At 40.0% G+C, this 21,816-nt stretch overlaps 1 protein-coding gene across 1 annotated transcript in view; it reads left to right on the top strand.

Annotated features, from left to right (window-relative positions):
- The first annotated feature begins 494 nt into the window (after window positions 1-494).
- The window catches only part of LOC137874099 (bis(5'-adenosyl)-triphosphatase-like), a 211,932-nt gene continuing 190,610 nt past the window's right edge, over window positions 495-21,816 (top strand). Inside the window, 1 exon segment of the mRNA XM_068712730.1 lies at window positions 495-600. Coding sequence (XP_068568831.1) covers window positions 495-600 — 106 coding nt within the window.

The raw sequence follows: 21,816 nt of genomic DNA, 5'->3' as shown, positions 1-21,816 counted from the left end.
GTTTTGACATGAAAGATGTTCACATGCTCGAAGACTTAAAAGTATCCAGTATTTCTAAAGATCTGACCCCTCAGATTTTGGGACCCACTCCCTCACACACCCATGCTTTCCCCTTATTTGTCTGATCAGACTTTTTCATGACTGTGTGTGTCTTGGTCTGAATGCATTTTTTAACATGGTGAAGGTGCTGATAGTTTAAGCAGGGCCATGTCCTCAAAGATTTACTATTATATATTGTGCTTGGTGCACAGTACAGTAACTGTACTGTTTATTTATAGTTTTCTAATTGTAACATTTTTCATGGTTTATTTCATTCGTATTCTCTTCGTAATGTTTTAGAATTACCTTCAGTCAAATCGGATCCTAATCAAATGAGAAATGTCAGTACGGTGGTTCACTGAGGGCCTCCAGCTGTACAAGGATGTGTGTGATGATCAGAATATTTGACCACCTGCTTTCTCTGCGTCTCATCCAGGCCTGTGAGTCAGTTGGACATGTTGACCCTGCGCTTTGGACAGCATCTCATCAAGGCCTCGGCTGTGTTCCTGCAGACGGAGCTGTCTTTCGCTCTGGTCAACAGGAAGCCTGTGGTGCCCGGACGTATCCTTTCATTACTTACAGGTGAGAGATGGGCCTGCTGAGCTTTGTACTGTCTGTGGGTTGAAGTGTGTGTAGAAGTGTGTGTAGTGTGAGGTTTCTCAACCTCAGAGTCAGGACCTCTCAAGCTTTTTGGCTAATATTCAGTCAGGGTTGCACAACATCATTACATCACAAAGAGGGATGAGCTATTATTTGTTTCAATGCAGAGGAATGCCTGGTCAATATCTGGCATATAAACTGTAACACAAACTGTAGAGAAAAGCACAAACCTTAAACAAACTTAAACATCTCAATGAGCTACTAATCTATGCTCAAACCACCTAACATAAACTAATGGTCCGGTAAATGACGAAATGTAATACTTCAATGTTATCTTACTTTGCAAGCTTAAATATACTCAGTAGTTAACAGGCTTCATCCTTTATGTTCGAGCAGACTTGCTTATAGTTTTGTTTTAGCTCTTAAGGCTTGATATTTCACCTGACTCTTAATGTGAAAAGTATAAAAGCTAATAAGGTTTACAACCAATGAATGTGACTTTAATTTCAAGTATGTAGCGGTAGCTGTTACTTATTGTACAATACTGAAAACAAATTTGAAACATCCTCATTTAGCTTTCTTTACTGTATCAGTTTGAAAATGTGCCATTAGAGCTTTGGAACAGGTCCAGCTGAGGTTGAGAAACCATGTTTCAAATGAACATTCATGTCAATGGCTGAATGCCACATCTGTATGCAGCTGTTGACCAGCACGATGGTCATTGTTGTACATGAAGCCATCACACAGACGTCAGGGTGAGCTCTGCTTTTTGCTGGCATCGTGAATCAGCCTAATTCCACTAATAACTGTGTGGCTCTACAGCACACATGAGGCTGTGTTTGAAAAAGGAGTGCATGGTTCTACATCACATGTCACTATGTTGGTCACAGGAGAATTCTGAATATTGTGTTCTCAAATTTGTAGAATTGCTGTATTCCCTTTGATTTTGCTCTTTGACTGGACAGCATTATTTCCCCCCCACGCAGCTGTCCTTGTTGCAGGAGTGTGCCCTTGCATTTTTGAAATACATTTATTGATTCACAGGTGTTTGTTAATGTGTTGAAAGCTTTAAGTCTGCTGAACCTCTGACACAGCTAGGGTGGTCTGGTGTGGGCACATCCAGCAGTGAGGCAGCATGGTGTCACAGTGACCAGTGTGTGGAAGAAGCTGGTTGGCAGGCCAAGATTGTGAGACTGTTTGCAGTTACTAAACAAGAGGAACTGTAAATAAAGCTTGTTTTGGATGGATGGCTGGTTCTCTCTGCAGTAGAGATAAATAAACTATTTGAGAATTCACAGTTTTTCATTCATTGCAGCCCAAGCTCAGACTTGTAGAGACTGTGCGCCTGTACTGTAGCTGCAGGGAGTGACAGCTGAGCAAAAAGGGCTGAGGGTTCAAAGGGTTAATGGAGGTTTCAATACCACAGCATCACACCTTAATTAAAATCAGAGCATTTCAATTACCTCTGCTGTGTCTCTTTGTCCATTCTGCATTGCCGTCACTAAATAAATTATAGAAACATGTAGCCGTCCCTGACAGTGATCTGCAGTCTCCGTCTTCTATCTGTCTCATTGTTTCTCTCTGACTTGACTTTGCTGCTCAATGGAGCACTTCCCAAAAGCCGCCTGTTGTTGCCTGGCAATAGATGCTGTCTTTGCTGAGTGAAAATGACCTTGATATAAAGGCTATATAAGCGGATGTACACACTCATACGCACAGACACACATGGAGGTGGTAGACCATAAAAATGGTTGTTGAAGGTTACCGATGCCTGTCGCTGTGCACGACTGTTTGCTTTCAGTTAGTTTGGTTGATCATCCTGTTTTCATTTGCCAACAAAACACAGATGTTTAGTTTACCTTGAAATAAAGAGGAGGCCATGAATCATGATAGAGAAACAAAACTTTACTCTTGTCTATTAATCATTGTTTTTAACTAGCCTGAGCAAAAACTTGAATAAATTTGCATGATTTCCATTGCTGATTTGTTTGAATAATGTGCTGATTGTCTTTGGGGAATGATAATCAGTTCTTGGCTTTGTGCTGAACTTCTCGAGTGCTGCTCGCACAACTCCTCCAAACTGAGATTAACTTTGGACCAGGGAGACTTCTCTCTCTACTCTGCTGTACACCTCCATAACGAAGCCATATGTTACATTATGTATGTAAAATTAATCAAATTTCTTTTTAAACAATAAACATTATCCCTCTTGATTGCAGTTGCCTGACAAATTCTGAGAAGCCATAGAATATACTGAGTGTAATGTGTCTCCTTAAGCAAAGGTTTCCATCAGAACCAGCCTGACTCATTGGAGAATATCCCTAAACATGATTTGGTGGATTGCATTGTAGGAATGTGTCCTATTTATTTACAATGAGCGATGCTGTTCTGTGGTTTATGACTTGCTAGGATTACTTCTGCTGCACGTCTTCTAAACCATGTCTGTGCATATTTCTGGGGCAATTTTATTTAGGGCTGCACCTGAATATTTAACTATTTGGTTATTCATTTGTTTGGTAGTTCAATTTCGGTATTTTGATTTGATTTTTTTTACAAAGAATTACAAACAGGCATCAACATAAACTGCAACTTGTTTAATTGCTGATTTCTGTTGTGAGCTTCTTGCAGCGCCTTTTCTGAATGCTGCACATTTCTTGTTTCTCAAAGACATTTCTTCATTTGCTTGTGTTTTCTTAATTTGCAGTGCATTGAGCTCTCTGCTGTCTGCATTGCTATCATAGAGTACTGTTTAATAAGATTTACTCAAATTATGGACGCTTGAATCCCTTTTGTGCATCTTTGAGATGAAAGACTAAACAAATCAATAAATAAATGAAGATATTTCATCAGCAGGCAATGTGAATGTATCCAGTGGTGTTTGTTTACAGTATGGAAATGTGTATGTTTGTGTGCTGATGTAAGAGGCATACACGGACTGAGAGCAGGTGGATAATGAAACAGCCACTGGTTCACTTTAGCTGTCCTGCCGGTAGCCTTTTATATCTGACTTTGATGCAAGTGTAATTATATCAGTTCCTCAGCATCATTTCGGGTCACCTGAAATGATACCAGGACATTTATCAGACAGAATGCCTGATATTTGAAACGTATGAAATATGTTATTTTTATAACATGGTCCTTTCTGGAGCTAAAATGATGTCAATGAAGTTTGCAGTAAATTTTCTTGAGACTCGTTTTTTACCTGTAAGTGATGTAAAAATATACTTCATGGTGTGTTAGTACACTGTGACATCACGGGCGGGTGTGACTGCAGACTGACCACACCCACCCACTTACATTAAAGGGGCAGCAGAGAAGCACTGCTTTACAGCCTGGTGTTAAGTTTAATTTTCAAATGTTTCTCTTTATTTAATAAAACATGTAACCAGTGTGCCAAACTAAAAATGCAATTCAACAGAGCACTCTTCCTCACAAAAATGACAATGGTACTTGACCAATCAGAGCAAACAGTTGAAAAACCTTCATTTTTAACACTCAACAGACACAAATCAAAACAAGTGATTCTGTTTGTCCACATTGAATGCAGCCTAGAGTGAGTTTAATCGGGGCTGCTCCATCAAATTAGCACACATTTGGAGGGACTAAAACAGGCTCAGGAGACAGCAGCCTTAATAATAAAATGACTAGAACCAGAAAACATGCTTCCCGATGTAATAGTGGCTCACAGGATGTAAACACATGTCAGGCCTGTTACTTATCTCTCCTGTCATTGTGGAATGAACAGATGGCAAGTGATTGCTGAATGAAGTCCTCTGTATGCTCCTATTGAAGTGGCATTGCTTGAAAGGAACCTTTCCCAAGTGTTTCTGCTTTGTGCTGCTGAAGGTTACACTTGGAGAGATGACAAGCTGTATCACCTTACAACACGCCTACTGGCCTGTAATTCCCTCTGAGTTGAAGTACACTGGGCCCCAGTGACAGAGCACCAGTCTGATACTACCATGCCAATGCCCCCAACAACATAAACACATGATTAGATATCTTCTTTCTCAAAGAATTCATTAGACCAAGAGCTGATTACACACATCTAGTAATCCTATGAAAATGTATAATTAGTAGCATTTTCTATCTCTCTGCTGAGGTTGCGAGTGGCGGGTGGGAGAAGGGATGCAATTAGCAGAGACACAATGCTGTCCCTCGTTATCCAGCGATCTCGTGACACATTAGCAGACGTTCTGGCAGGGATTACTGGAGCAATGGCACTTTTTTTTTCTCAAAATAGCACCACAAGTGTCTACAGTAGCACTGTGATGACAACACAGCAAATGTCAAAGGCTGTAGAGAACTTATTTGTTTCTGTTCTTTTAGACGTAGCTCTACTATTCTCAGGAGATCAAGCTAACCTACCATTCTTAGACAAGCTAATTTAATTAAAAAACACGATAATAATTTTTTAAGACTGCTATGATTTGCTTGTTGCATCTTACTTCAAAAGTTACACTTGTTTACCGTTACACACAGTGCTGTGTATTCGCTATGCATTTCAAGAAGATGATTCCGCTCTCAGACCATTGCTATAGCTTTGAACTATTTTACTTATTCTATCACACCACATTACCAGGAGTTCTCTAAATCACTTCTTTAAAGATGCTAAATAAAGGATGGGAGCATACAAACACAGAACTTGTGTCCAGGAGTCCGCTGCAAAACTTAAAGCTAATGTTGAATTAGTCATGTGAGTTGTTAGTGTCCTTCATCACTTGACTCATGTGAGTCAGTCAAGTTAACGTCAACCACACTTTTTTCCAAAGCTTAATTGAGTGCTTTTCTTGCTTAAAGATAACTTCTTGTGAAGACGGAAGTTTATTTTTAAAAGGCACTATGCATGTAACGAGTGGAAACTGACAGGCCATCCCAAAACTGAGGCTAGAGTGGGAAGTAGAGTGTGAAAGTTTGAAGCTCAGGGCCAAGGCCAAGCATCAGTATTTGACAAGTTGGGGGTGAGAATGTGTTGTTTGCTCAATGCTCTGAATCCTGTATATTGCACCTTTAACACTTCTTAAAGTTCTTAAGGTTTCCTCATAATACATCAATCTGCTGCTGACAGATTTCACTTTTCTGGTTAGATGCAATGCACTATGTGAAACATGTTGGATTTTTCTGATCACATTGATTTACACTGTGGTTATGTCCTGCTCATAACATTCCTTTTGAGGACTGGTATGAAGTTAATCAACAAGACGAGGTTGAAACCTAGTGTATGAATGGACCGTGCTTGGTTATTGTGCTAAATTGTAGCCAAAGTTTAATACAGATAGTCAGTGGTGTCTATAATGTGAATTCCTGGATATTAATTGTCCATCTGCAATTTTCTGTTGTGGTCCCAGTATTTCTTCTTAAAGTGTACTGAAGTAACATATCAAATGACTAGACGCTGTATAAGAAGTGGACGTAGTTACCAATGATGTTATCCATTGGTTCGTGGGCTGATGTTGCGAAGCCTTGAGTTCGGCATTGTGGCTGTCGCCATCTTGGTTTTTTGCAACCAGAATCACACAAGAGGGTGGAGCTAAGTAAATGAACGCTTAACAACATTTTTATGCGACCAAAAAGGTTTACTTTCATGAACTGAAAACACACTGTGAAAAGGTCAAAGTTGTAAGACGAAAATATTCCCAGACCGGACAACACCATGGTAGTAATCTGTCAATCATAAGGTAGTGTGGCACAACAAGTCATATGTAGTTCAGAAAGTACAATAATTGTTTGGGTGTAATGTAAGTTAAGAGAGTTTATTATGTGTCCTATGTGTTTATGAGGAGGAAGTGTTCATTGTAGTTAAAATTGAGGGTACAGCATTATTTATCATCAGCTACATTTTAGGCAGTAGATCTAGTGGATCGCCAGTAGGTGTCAGTGTTGCGACATGAGCAGTGTCTGTGACGGAGAGCCACACTGAAGTCTCGCGTGAATACGCGAGAGGATGAGAATCTCTGTACAGGATAGAAGTAGAACGCGCTGTGGAGCGACTGTACACCTAAAGTTATATTTTTGTATGTTACAGGTAAGCTGGTGATGTTACTTATATACCCCGGGCTAGTACAATATTATACTGTACGTTGGTGGCACTGTGTTGGGTCTTGTAAATGTTTAGTTGAAAAAGGATTAACTGTGTAAGTTTAGCTAGCTAGCAGCTAAAGCAAGATTTCGGGCCGCCATTATAGTAGTAGGAGTGCGGGGCGGCAGCCGTGGTAATGAGCCCTTGTGTGAGGGAGACCCCATTGCTCATATTATTATTTTGTTACAACCGTGTAGTATTAAATATGGTGAATACGCGTGAGGATGAGAATCTCTGTACAGGATAGAAGTAGAACGCGCTGTGGAGCGACTGTACACCTAAAGTTATATTTTTGTATGTTACAGAGCATCTTCATTAAATGTGTAGCACCAGATTGAGCCTGTGTGACGTCATTCTGTGCACGCTACAGTAGCCCTGCCCCAAAGCATACCCTGCTTTATGGTCTATTTGACTCTAAATGGACCATAACTTACTAAATGAACATCATGCTGTATTGAAGAAGACTTGAAACTAGAGATTGAGACCATAAACTCATGTTTACAATGTTTACTGAGGTAATAAATCAAGAGAGAAGTAGAGTAATTTTCTCATAGACTTCTATACAACCAGAGGAGTCGCCCCCTGATGGTCAATAGAGAGAATGCAGCTTTAAGGTGCTTCCACATTGGCTTCACTTCACAGAACTGGAAGCTGCCGCCGCATCACATGAGTGATAGTACCGACACATGTACATACTGACTTTAGACAAAGGCCACTGCAAGACATTATGGTGCAACCCATACACTACCATGGCTATAACACCAAAAGGGACATCACACATCAGGAAATAATTGCATTAAACAGAACACATGGGAGCAAAATGTCAGGGTTTCTGCTGGTGATCTTGGGCACAATGTATGTAACGAGTGGAAACTGACAGGCCATCCCTGACATGTGGTTTGTATACTAGCACTGCAAGCCCTGCTTTTGGATACAGGATAGAGATGAGCCAATGAAAAGCTCCGAAGCTTGTTTCACTCCTGTGAAGGGCACTCTTTCAATTCAATGTGTTGGATCTTGTGTCAAATGAAGAATAACATGTGACTGAAAAGCTTCACTTCACTTCACCCCCCCCAACGTCACTTCAGAAAGCACTTCATTCAGTTTGGCAGTTTATAAAGTTTAGCAACTAAAGTTATTAGGAAATATGGGGATGTATGCTCAAAAGATAGTAATCAGAAGAACATGTCCTCCTGATACCAAGTAATGCAATACAATTCATGAATATCATTATCCAGTCTCATCACATTACATAAATACCAGCCAGGAAGTTAAAACACTTGAGCCCACAATGGTTACAGTAATGTTAAAATATTCTATATGTAGGCTTTTTGGACAATGCTTTTACAAATATATTACTGTATATTGCACAATGCAACACTACTGAACAAAAGTATGACAGAAGAAATAATAACATGCAGGCTTGTTGAACTGTTATTGCACACATATAAGACTGAAAGCATTAAAGACAGAGAGATGATGTACTGCACCACCTACAGTCTTGAAGGGCTATTAAGTTTTGCAAGCCACCAGATGTCACTGTGTTTGCTGACTTTCACGGCCCCTTTCAAGTGTATCATCTTTTTTCTGCACAAATAAAAAGCATAGGCGCAAAAATGGTAGTAATAATAATAGAATTTAACTTACATTAAATTCACCTCAGGACACCACTGTTTTTGAGAAAGAGAAAATGATTAATTAAGTAAACTCTGATGAGTAAAAAAATGTTCACGTCATTAACTAGTAAAGGTTGACGGGTTTTGGAGTTCTGAATAGTTGAGGTTGCAGCATTAATTCTTGTACAACATTAAACAGACCAGTGTTCAGATTAAAAGCATTTATTTAAAAGATAAAACAAGTAAAATACACAATATTAATCTAATTAGATATACTTCACTAAAGAAACCAAAAAGAGTGTGCGTGTGTGTGTCTGTAAACAAAAGAGTGTGTGTGTGTGTGTGTGTGTGTGTGTGTGTGTGTGTGTGTGTGTGTGTGTGTGTGTGTGCGTGTGCTCTGTTGGGTGCGGTCCAATTTAAAGCATCTACATGATCACTGTAGAATAATGACGCCGGGTTAGAAAAGGTAGTTAGCTGCTTGCAAGACTTGGCATCTGTGTGAGGCCTAACTAACACGGACTAAGCAGTGTGGCGAAGGCAACTGCCCAATAACCTACAAAGAGATCACTACAAAGAGATTTTTTTTGTGTCTTCTTAAATGTAAATTATTGGCCCTTATATGGTCACTTTGTGTTATTTATGCTTGTAATTCCACTCATGTTAAGCACTTTGTGGCTAATGTCTGTGAAAATTGCTTTATAAATACATATTGCTTACTTACAACAATAAAGCTCAGTGAATAACGTTAAGTCAAATCAACATAATTATTGTTGCCTGTAAAGTGAACTGGCAGACGTTGAGGCGTAGCGGCAGGCGTTAGGCTTGTTTATTCGAGGTTAGCGGTACGTACTAACCAGGGATCTTTGAGGCAGGCTCTTGGTCTCAGCCCTAAAAAGAGAAGTCCGACTACACAGGGTAAGCGGAATGAAAAGAGAGCGAACAACACATGCGCTGGGGTTTTGTTGATAAGATGATGTCATGGGTCATGAGTCACACTTTGAAAAATGGGTTCATAGGCGGTGCTTCACACACAGGTGTAAAAATATGAAGGATCCTGGGAAAATGAGTTCAATGGCTCTCCTTTGTCTACAAAACAAAGTGACCCTACAAAATAAAGCCCCAATGCTTCAAATTACCTCAGAAAATTACCAGTCAGCACAGATACTGTGGCAATAACTAACGTGTACTGTAAGTACTGCATCTGCCTATTGAGCAACATATGTGGCTGTAGTTGTTGCTGCGAGAGATTGGTCTAAATACTGAGCAATCTCAAGCCATGCTACTGACCGACAAACTCCTACGCAAATAAAGGAAAAGCGTGCACTGGGCACAGAGCATAATTCTTGCTATCTTAATTTCTCATCTTGTTTTTACAGTTTGGACCTTCATTCTTGTCAGTAGAACATTTGACTCCACTTCATTGCTGTGATCTAATGGCACAGAAACATTGCTACCGCTTTATCAGTGGAGAGAAGTGAAGCAAAACGTGGCTTGACAGGTTTCAAACAGTCTGACCAAATTATCTCAACAACTAATATGAAAGATGAAATGATCATGAACCATGATGATATCCTCCTGTTTATAAACATCTATTGAAACTTGCAGAGCTACACTCTTTGTGTACTTAACACAGTTTTACAACATAATATACAGACATTTTTGATAGTTAATTTTGTTAGATTCAATAAGTAGTTTAGTTTATTTCAGGATGAACTTGGATCTTGCTTTCACATTGTTACTTTGAGTTCAGTGATGTCGCCTCCTCTCCAGATCTCAGTAATTTAGTTTGTGGGTAAAAAGATTGGGTTGATTTCTTTGTTGTTTAAAAATCTTAAATCATTCCAGCCTTGTTTTTTAGGGCCCGAGCACCGACAAAGTCGGGCGAAGGCCCCATTGTAATTCAAAGAATTATTATTAGGGCCCGAGCCACCGACAACGTCGAGCCAGCGAAGGCCCTATTGAAATTGTAAGGATTTTTATTTTTATTAGGGCCCGAGCCACCGACAACGTCGGACCAGTGAAGGCCCTATTGAGTTTCTAATTAGGGCCCGAGCCACCGACAACGTCAGGCCAGCGAAGGCCCTATTGTAATTGTATGGGGTATTATTATTAGGGCCCGAGCCACCGACAACGTCGGGCCAGCGAAGGCCCTATTGTAATTGTATGGGGTATTATTATTAGGGCCCGAGCCACCGACAACGTCAGGCCAGCGAAGGCCCTATTGAGTTTCTAATGTTTTTTATTAGGGCCCGAGCCACCGACAACGTCGGGCCAGCGAAGGCCCTATTGAAATTGTAAGAGTTATTATTAGGGCCCGAGCCACCGACAACGTCGGGCCAGCGAAGGCCCTATTGAAATTGTAGGGATTATTATTAGGGCCCGAGCCACCGACAACGTTGGGCCAGCGAAGGCCCTATTGAAATTGTATGGGGTATTATTATTAGGGCCCTAGCCACCGACAACGTCGGGCCAGCGAAGGCCCTATTGAAATTGTAAGGATTATTATTATTATTAGGGCCCGAGCCACCGACAACGTCGGGCCAGCGAAGGCCCTATTGAGTTTCTAAGGGGTTTTATTAGGGCCCGAGCACCGACGAAGTCGGGTGAAGGCCCTATTGTAATTCAAAGAATTATTATTATTAGGGCCCGAGCACCGACAACGTCGGGCCGCGAGGTCCCTATTGAAACTGTAGGAATTATTATTAGGGCCCGAGCACCGACGTAGTCGGAGCGGAGGACCTATTGTTATTCTAATGTTTTTAGGGCCCGAGCACCGACGAAGTCGGGCGAAAGCCCTATTGTAATTCAAAGAATTATTATTATTATTTCTCCTCTAAAATCGCATTTTTCAGGGCTTTATCATACTCAAAAACTCCCCAAATTTGGCAGGCGGATCAGGACTGCGTGAAAATTTGAGATTTTATGGGTCGCATGCTCATGTATGACAAAATGGCTCACTAGCGCCTCCTACAGTTTCACAGGCCACGGCCTTCACCCAACATGTCTGATTAACATGAACTTTGACACACATATTCAGCTCCATCTGCTCTACAATCATTACACTCAAATTCTTTAGCTCCGCCCATTCAGATTTCCACCATTTTCATTTTTGTGAAAAACACATTTTTGCAAACTGCTCCTAAACGCTGTTGTCAGATTGCTACCAAATTTGCTGTGGATCATTATTCATTCAATTTCATCAAAACCCCCCCAAAAGTCTTTTGATAACTTATCGCGTTATCAAGTTATGGGCCAATGAACTTATCAGGGGCGTGGCTCTGTACATCAATCAACCTCACTTTAAAACCATTGTGCCTATCATCACAAAATTTGAGGCAAATGTCCACATAGCAATCTGTAACGTACCCTCACATTTTCATTTCCTTCAGCCACTAGGGGACGCTACAGTAGTTAGCTCTTTTTGGCCACTTTTCCCGTTTTCAGGCTTTGTATTTTCACAAACTCCTCCTACAGTATTTATGCGATTGGCTTCAAATTTGGTCAGCACGATCTTAAGACTTTTATAATGAAAAGTTATCAAAATCATGAGTTTTCATGCAACAACCTTGGCGTGGCGTGGCATCCATTTTGGTCAATTTTTCATGAAAATTGAAGTTGTTGTAACTCCAAGGTACATTGTCAAATCTGCCCAAAATGTATTGTGCAGGATGCTAGTCCAGGCCTAAAAACATTCCCATGCCTCAATTTTCACATAATCATAGCGCCACCTACTGGCAAAGGGAAATGACAAGTTTTACACTTTGATGTACTCCGCCTAGCCATTTCACCAGATCAACCTCACATTCTAGAAAGAAAGCCTTTAGACATTGATGATAGTTCATCATGAATATTGTGAGGTTTCGTATAACTCTGTTGCTGTGGCAACGCTTTGTTCGCCATGAAAAAGCAAGCTGATTTTTCTGTGATTTGGGATACTCAAAAACTCATGAAACTTTGTACATATGTCGTAGGTGATGAAATTAAAGATCTCATGTGGATTTTTTCAACAAAGCAGCCCCAGCGCTTCGTTTAACCTACATGTATGAAATTTGGTTGGCACATGTATCCTATGGAGACTTACAAAAAAGTCTCTTGGGACCATGCTCTAAAATCAACCAAAAGTCAGCCACTTTGATTTTTATGTGAATTTTCCCTTGATTTCTAGTTGCTATACTTTAACGAACTCCTCCTAGGGACTTTGTCAGAGCCACTTCACATTTGGACAGTACAATCCAAAGACCTTTGTGATTAAAAGTTATCAAAAGCTTTATGTTTGATGGAATGGCGTAGCTGTGGCGTGGCGTTCATTTTATGCGACTCTCATTAAACTATGTTTTCAGGCTTTGGATTTTGACAAACTCCTCCTACAGAGTTTATGCGATCAACATCAAATTTGGTCAGGACAATTTAAAGACCTTTGTGATGAAAATGTATCAAAATGGTGAGTTTTCATTGAACGACCTTGACATGGCGTGCGCCCACTTCGCTCACATTTTGTGCCATTCGCTATGAAAGAGGGAGTTGTTGTAACTCAGAGGTACATTGTCCAATCTGCCCAAAATTTGTTATGCATAATGCTATTTCAGGCTTGAGCACATTTCTATGCCAAAATGTTCTCAAAGTCATAGCGCCACCTACTGGCAAAAGGAAATGACACGTTTTATACTTTGATGTACTCCTCCTAGCCAGCTGATCTGATGGACCTCACATTTTCTGAGGAAAGCCTTGAGACATTGATGATACTTCATCATGAATTTTGTGAGTTTTCATAAAAATTTGTTGCCATGGCAACGCATTATTCACCGTGAAATGGAAGCTCAGTTTTCTGTGGCTTAGGATGAACAAATAGTCATGGAACTTTGCACATGTGTCAAAGGTGATAAACATAAATAACTAATATGGGGTTTTGCCTTTTCTTTTAGAAATTGCCTTGACAGCGCCCCCTACCAATATTCAAAAGAGCAGCCCCAGCGGTACATTTCACCTAGATGTATGAAATTTAGTAGACACATGTACCACATTGAGACTTAAAAAAAAGTCTCTTGAGACTATGCTCTAAATTATACTGGAAGTCTGCTATTTTGATTTTTGTTTGAATTTTCCATTCATTTTTGACCATTTCTAGGCGCTATACTTTAACGAACTCCTCCTAGGGAATTTTGCGGATCCAATTCAAATTTGGTCAGTACTATCTAAAGACCTTTGTGATTAAAAGTTATCAAATTCTTTACGTTTGATTGAATGGTGTAGCCATGGCGTGGCGGCCATTTTACGTGACTCCCCATGGAACAGCAAGCTGATGTATCTCCACTGGACTTGTTCAAATCTGTCCCAAACTTGCCATGCTTGATACCAGTTATGGCCTGAGGATGTCTACAAGCCAATTTTCCATATAAGTCAAAGCGCCACCTCATGGCGAAAGGAAATCTGCGTTATTTGACAAACAATATCTGATTCACATGTAATTTACATGATGTTGTCTACACTTGATATAGACCCTAAAAGAGCACTTGATGTAGAGCAACATAATGCATGTTTGCATGTGTTCTCTAGCGCCACATAGTGGATTCAGGAACTAGTAGAATATTGGTGTAGCCCTTGTTAAAAATTAATTCAGACATCAGGATATAAATAGTTTTCTAAAACCAAGTTAAAACTGTACAAGTATGGGTAAAAATAGATATGGGTGGATAAAATGTATTTCAATAAGAGACTCATAAGCTTTACAGTTCAAAAGTTGCAGTTCATGCAAATGAGCATAGTTTGTTTGATAAGTACATGATTCAGAACGTGTGTTCTCCCTAACAGCCTAACTTGTGTAGCAGTATGATATGTCAGTCTTTGTTTTGACTTTGTTTAATTGGCTTGTCCTGAAACTAACAGCCAATCCAAGCCCATTCTCATGTAGAGGGGTGGGGGTTAGTCGTATGTGGCCAGGTTTGGTGTGTTGGAGAAATGGAGAAGCGAATTATCACCATCAAGTGAATAGTGACTATTGTGAGAGTGCAATAATGTTCATAACTTAATGGCTGACGACCAGTTATCCTATGGTTTGGACTGTTGTGATGTACAAGAGGTAAATACGAGTTTGTGAATTGTTTTCTATACTGTGACTAAATGTTATAGTGTAAAACAAGTTGTGTTACTGATCGCGATTAGCCGTTAGCATTAGCATAATAACCGTTAGCTTTGCTTTCATACTGTTAGCTGTGCTTTTATACTGTTAGCTGTGCATTTGAAACCAGTTGTTAAGCCCCAGCCTATTTTTAGGCCTCAGCTCGAAAATAGCATACCCATACTCCAATGAGTGTAGTGTTGCACCTGTAAGGGCTATTTTAATACGTTTGGTAATAAAATAACCCTAACACTTGTGAGATGTGTTTATATGTGTAAATATCAGTAGATATGTTACTGGTTAAGAGTAAATTAAGATGGCACACAGCACAAATTGAAATATTCTAACTTTCGCCTGAAAAAAAAAGCAATTTCAGGATATTTTTTTTTAGAAATCATGTAGATCCAAGCTTTTAAGCTGTCCCGGATCATAGAACTATATGTCTCTATTCACATTTTCACTTAGATAAAGTGAAGCATTCATAAGCTAGAGAGGATACAGTACAGAAATTTCAGGCGAGGATTCCAATATTTACACATGTTGCACAATGTGTGTTATTTTAACTTTATGATGTACCAAACTATATATTTCACTTGTATATATCACTAATGGTGTTCACTACATCTAAATAGAGCAGTTTGGGCTTTATTTGAAGGCCCTAAGCCCTTTCTAAGTCCTTTCTAAGTCTCTGTGTTCATTCAACTTTTTTCAGATCCAGCCCTCTCTCTCTGTTCAGAGCTGCAGCTCAGCCCCCCTTTTCTCAGATTTTCGCCATTGAAAGTTAGATGATTGACAGCACTAATAGCCAATCAGAATCAAAAACGTCCCATCTGATGTCAGATCTGAAATCCAATTTGCTGAGACTACATCCCTCCCAAGAAGCCGAGCAGTGTCGGAGAGACACAAATCGAACGGATTCACACGGATCACATGCAGCTGGACATACAGAGAAGTGGAAGTACAGAAATATTTATTTTTTTCGCTGTGATTCGACCAAAAGTGAGTACAATATTCGATAAAGCTGTGTGACTTTTTTGTGCTTGATGCTGAATATCTCTGCGATGGTTTACCGGGGAGAGAAATGGAGGATATCTCCGTAATCTGCGTCAAGCGGACATGCTTTTTCATGCAGCATTTTTGTAGCTAGCACGTAGCTAATGGTTCATAGCAGCTGTTTTCTCTGGTCAGGTCCAGTGATATTGAGTTATGATTTATGATATTTTGTTATTTGTTTGCTTGGCTGATGGGAGTTGTGGCTTGGTTCATGTTGTTCCCAAGTTTCTGAGTTTTTTCCAGAACTATAACATCATTATATTCGTTCTTCGTGGGTTCTTTGGCAGTCACTTTGTACACTAAACTCTGTACGTTTTATGTACACTTGCGTCCAAATGGGGGACCTTGGGGCTTAAGCTATTGCTCGATCACCATAAAGTAGTGTATGGACTTGTTGCTTAGATGATTTATTTGATTCAGGAGACGGATGTTGGACTGTGACTAAATGTTACAGTGTAAAACAAGTTGTGTTGCTAATCGCGATTAGCCTTCAGCATTAGCATACTAATCGTCAGCTTTGCTTTCATACTGTTAGCTGTGCTTTCATACTGTTAGCTGTGCATTTGAAACCAGTTGTTAAGACAACCTATTGCTAGATCACCATGTAGTGTATGGACTTGTTGCTTAGATGATTTATTTGTTTCAGGAGACGGACGTTTGACTGTACGAGAGAATCGGGAATGCTCATTTGGATAGATTTATTTGTAACTTGGGATACTCAACTCATGGAACTTTGTACATATGTCATAGGTGATGCAAATACAGATTTCACCACATGTACCACATGTAGATTTAAAAAAAGTCTCTTCAGACTATGCTGTAAACCATACTGGAAGTCTGGTCTGATCTTTGTGTGCATTTTCCATTCATTTTTGACCATTTCTAGGTGCTATACTTTAACAAACTCCTCCTCGGGAGTTTTTCAGATCCACTAAAATCTAAAGACCTTTTTGATTAAAAGTTATCAAAAGCTTTACGTTTGATTAAATGGTGTAGCCGTGGCGTGGCGGTCATTTTACGTGACTCCCCATGAAACAGCAAGCTGATGTATCTCCACTGGACTTGTTCAAATCTGTCCCAAACTTGCCATGCTTCATAACAGTCATGGCTTGAGGATGTCTACAAGCCAATTTTCCATCTAAGTCAAAGCGCCATCTAATGGCGAAAGGAAATCAGCGTTATTTGACAAACGATATCCGATTCACATGAAAGTTACATGATGTTGTCTACACTTGATATAGAGCAACATAAAATATGTTGACGCACGTTGTTTAGCGCCACACAGTGGTTGCAGGAAGTGGTGGACTATTTGCAAAGCACAATTTCCAGGGTCAAATACTCCAAGCAGGAAAAAAACGTCTAACTCGTGGTCGCGTTATCTGATGGTCGCAGACATTCTTGGCCGCGTAAGCTGAGGTCTCGCAAGTACCCTCGACGTACGCAAAGATGCGAGGGCCCGTTCATCGCTGCTTGCAGCTTTAATTTATTATTGTTATTATTAGGGCCTGAGCACCGACGTAGTTGGAGCGGAGGACCTATTGTTATTCTAATGTTTTTTATTAGGGCCCGAGCCACCGACAACGTCGGGCCAGCGAAGGCCCTATTGAGATTCTAATGTTTATTATTAGGGCCCGAGCCACCGACAACGTCGGGCCAGCGAAGGCCCTATTGAGATTGTATGGGGTATTATTAGGGCCCGAGCCACCGACAACGTCGGGCCAGCGAAGGCCCTATTGAAATTCTATGGGGTATTATTATTATTAGTATTATTAGGGCCCGAGCCACCGACAACGTCGGGCCAGCGAAGGCCCTATTGAAATTCTATGGGGTATTATTATTATTATTATTCTGATTTTTATTTTTGTACTTTGGGCGCATATTTGGGATACTTGCCATGCATGAAAACTCACCAAATTTTTTGGTGAAAATAAAGGTATGATATAGGTTTCATATATGTGTGAAAAGAAATGTCTCTCTAGCGCCCCCTCAAAGTTGGACCGGCGACGCCCTTCGGCCAGTATGTCCGATTTACTCGAAATTCAACACACATGTCCAGATTCACTAGCTCTACAAAAAAGCCTCACAGACCCCTAATCTCCGCCTGGAAAAAATTTCCGCCATCTTGAATTTTGTGAAAAACACATTTTTGAGAACTCCTCCTACACACTTGGTCCGATTGCTTCCAAATTTTCTGTGGATCATTATTGGATCAAGATCACATAAAGTTATCAAAAGCTTGTTGATATCTTAAAGCTTTAAGAAGATACGGACCAATGAACTTCTTGGGGCGTGGCTTGTTTTTCAATACACATAACTTCTCAACCGTGTATCCTAAAATCACCAAATTTGCAGTATTTATGCATATTGCATGGTGAAACATATCCTGCAATTTTCATTCCATTCAACTTTTAGGGGGCGCTACAGTAATTCACTCAATTTCAGTTTTTTGGTGATTTTTCGCGTTTTCAGCCTTTGTATTTGAACGAACTCCTCCTAGAGAATTCATGCGATCGACTTTAAATTTGGTAAGGATGCTCCTAAGACCTTTGTGATGAAAATTTATCAAAAGCTAGAGTTTTCATCAAAGAACCTTGACGTGGTGGGGCGGCCATTTTGCCTCATTGGCCGGGAAGAAAGAAGTTGTTATAACTCCAAGGTACATTATCCAATCTGCACGAAATTTATTATGCATGATGCTACTTCAACCCGTAGCACATTTCAATTAAAACAAATTCAATAACTCATAGCGCCACCTACTGGCAAAAGGAAATGTCATATTTTATACTTGTATTTACTCCTCCTAGCCAGTTCATCAGATCAGTCTGAAATTTGGTAAAGATAGCCTCAATTTATTGATGATGCATCATCGTTGAACGCTGTTGCTGTGGCAACCCATCATTCGCCATGAAAAAGGAAGCTGATGGTTCTCTGGCTTAGGATGCTCAAAAACTCATGGAACTTTATACATGTGTCATAGGTAATGGGAAGACATATTTTAGATGGGTTTTTGGTTTGGCCATTTAAAATTGCCTCCATAGCGCCCCCTACAATATTTCAAAAGAGCAGCCCCAGTGCTACGTTTGAGGTACCTGTATGAAACTTGGTAGAAACATGTATCTCAGAGAGACTTAAAAATAAGTCTCTTAGGACCATGCTCTATACCGTACTGGAAGTCAGCCATTTTGATTTTTGTGTCATTTTTCAATAGATTTAGGCTTATTTCTAGTCGCTGTACTTTAACAAACTCCTCCTAGGGACTTTGTCGGATCCACTTCAAATTTGGTCAGTACAGTCTCAAGACCGTTGTGATTAAAAGTTATCAAAAGCTTTACGTTTGACGGAATGGCTTAGCCGTAGCGGGCGGCTACTTTACGTGATTCCCCATGAAAAAAGCTGATGTAACTCAGCCGGACTTGTTCCAAACGCTCCCAAACTTCCCATGCTTGATAACACTGATGGCCTGAGGATGTCTACAAGCTAATTTTCAATAATACTCACAGCGCCACCTGCTGGCCAAATGAAATCTGCGTTCTCTGATAAACAGCATCCAATTTACATGACTTTTACACAATGTGGTTTCCAGTTCATATACAGCAACATAATGCATGTGTGCGCATGTTCTGTAGCACCACACAGCGAATACAAGAACTGGACTATTTGCATAGCATCATTCACTGCGTCACACGGTCCAAGCAGAAAAAAAAAGATCAGACTTGTAGACGCTTTGTTTGACTGTCGCAGACAATCTTGGCCAAGTAGGTCGGAGTCCCGCCAGCACCCCCGACGTGCGGGAGGAGGCAAGGGCCCGTTCATCGCTGCTCGCAGCTTTAATTTGATTTATTGATTTCTGTTGAGATGTTATGAGAATTTAAAAAAATAAAACAATAACCTTTTTGAAGAACATCACACACAGCATGTAGAAGGGTAAATAAAAAGAAAAACAGACTCCACTCAAGTAAAACAACTGTTATTCCAACAGAAAGAAGAGACAAGAAACCTATATTTGGATGGTCTTTAAAAAGCATAAAATTAACAATTTTTTTCCCTTTCACGTCTTCCTCTTCTTCTTTGATTTTGTAGTACAGCCCTAACATTTCAGTGGATGAAAAATTTAAATTTAAATCCTAAAGAAGTCATTCATCTGCTGTTCCACAGCTCAAGACATCTTTACTCTGTGCTTATCCTGCCAACTGGAAGAGAAAAGAAAAAAACCCTCAGGGTGTCACTAATATATGAAGTTATTCCATCTCCCTCCACTGCAAGTTAATATGCTAGTCCATGTACTTCTGTAGGTGTGTGTGTGTGTGTGTGTGTGTGTATGTGAGAGAGAGAGTGAGAGAGAGAGTGAGAGAAAGGAAGGATATGTAGGCTGAGGACTTGTTGGAGTCCAGAGTAGCTGGGAGGCAGGGAACACAGCAGTGAGTCCTGGGAACTGAAGAGGGGACATTAAAGAGCCCAGGTTCTGCAGAAAGCCTCACAACTAAAGAAGTGAAATACATTTTTCTTCCTTTTTTGTTTTTTCATCTGAATTGATTGATTTGAAAGAATCACACCACCAATTAAATAAAAAATCTGTTTACACATAGCCCAGTCACCAGAAAAAAAATTGCCATTGTATGTTTCTGCTAACCAGGTATATGTTCTGTCAGAGCAACTGACATTGTATTTTAAGTGACTGTTATTGAAAGTTAAGTGGTATAATGACACAGGATAGAGCAGCGTCGTCCTTCAATCAGAGGATCGGCTGTTTGATCATCGGTTCCGCTAGTCCATGTCAAATATTGATTTTATGCTTGTTATGTAAAAAAGTCCACTCAGGGCTATTGTTTATTTACTGTTGTTACATTCCATTCTTACGTTTTTGTTTTAGCACTCTTTTTCTAGTAGTAGTTTTGTTGCCTAATCTAGCCTGTCATTTCTGCAAGTATGACACAATTCTGATATGAAAAGTATTTATGAAACATAGTTTTGTTTCAGAGACAGACAAATAATGTGGTTTGCCAACATTTTGCTGGCAATTTGGTTTAACATGATGAGAAGTACAATTGATGATTTTACACAATGGACTGATGAACTCTCATTTCCATCTGAAAGACTGAGATGTAGGCAAAACCAAAGTCCAGGATTTTTTTATCTCTTGAAGTCTTTCACTCAAGCAAATTTGTTCTCCTATCTTTATCACCAATGACACACCAAACCACATAGAGCATGTTGTTTGTCACACACCACAGCTCTTAATTAGATGCTTTTTTTGTGTGCTTAAAGGGCTGAGTTCTCAGCTAGCGGTGGGGTAGGGGGTGAGGACTTTCGTGGATGTGAAAACAAAGCCTCACAACTCCTCCCACACTGATGTCTCGGCATAAATGCAGCAGTGGCACTGTCCAGCTGAGTCCATTAAGCACAAAATAAAACTGATGTCTTTCTCAGTATCTCGGCATGACTGAGAGTCTAGAAAAAAAGGCTCAGGCCTATATATTCTGAAAAGAGAGGATGAAAAGTAAATTATGCAATCTGATTAGAGATTGGGAGTATTATGGGCATGGGAGCCTCCACTACCATGCACATAATGTACACAAATCAGTGATACAGTCCTGACTTTACTGGAGCCCTATTGGTGTGTAGATGAATGCCCATGTCAGTAGCTGTGTGTCATTTCCAGGGCATGATGGGGTGATGGGGGCCATTTTAGACCAGCTGTAATCAGGCAGAAAGAGACAATTGTTGCAGCAACAGTGATGGATCTCTTTGTTTTGTGAGAGAAAGTGTATGGGTTTGTCATTCTCTTCACTCTTATCTGTTGTAGTAGTGAGCCTCATCTCAAAGCAAAGAAAGGCTTCATACAGTTACTTCAGTTTTGTGCAAGTGGCACACAAGGATATGAAACATTGACAACAATATGTCACTCGGACATGTATAAGGCATTGATGCAATTTCAGGCTTTCGGTTTGACTTTAAACCCATCATCAGCCTAATTGATGGAACTGAGCAATCTGCTGGCTCCCCTGGTATTTATTCATTGCTGTTTTCTGACACCTCTACATCGACCTACTTCTCTTGTTTTATTTGCATAATCTTGAGATGAGCTTTATGATGAAAAATAATAATATCATTAAATGTTAATTTAAGCCATTAAAATGAAATGTAAGACAACATATATCATAGAGTATCATACTGGTTCTCTTGGGAATGCATGACAAACAAAGAAAAATTAATAGTTTAAAGGGGGGTTCTCGGGCTCATGCAATAATGCACTCATGCAAAATGCCAAACAAATGCACTCATCAGTAACGAATATAACGATGTTGCATACCTGG

This window comes from Cebidichthys violaceus, unplaced genomic scaffold, assembly GCF_023349555.1.
Source record: "Cebidichthys violaceus isolate CVI_PGR_0920_01 unplaced genomic scaffold, fCebVio1.0.p SCAF_17, whole genome shotgun sequence".
Lineage (NCBI taxonomy): Eukaryota > Metazoa > Chordata > Actinopteri > Perciformes > Stichaeidae > Cebidichthys > Cebidichthys violaceus.
This window is presented reverse-complemented; position numbering and strand designations above follow the sequence as displayed.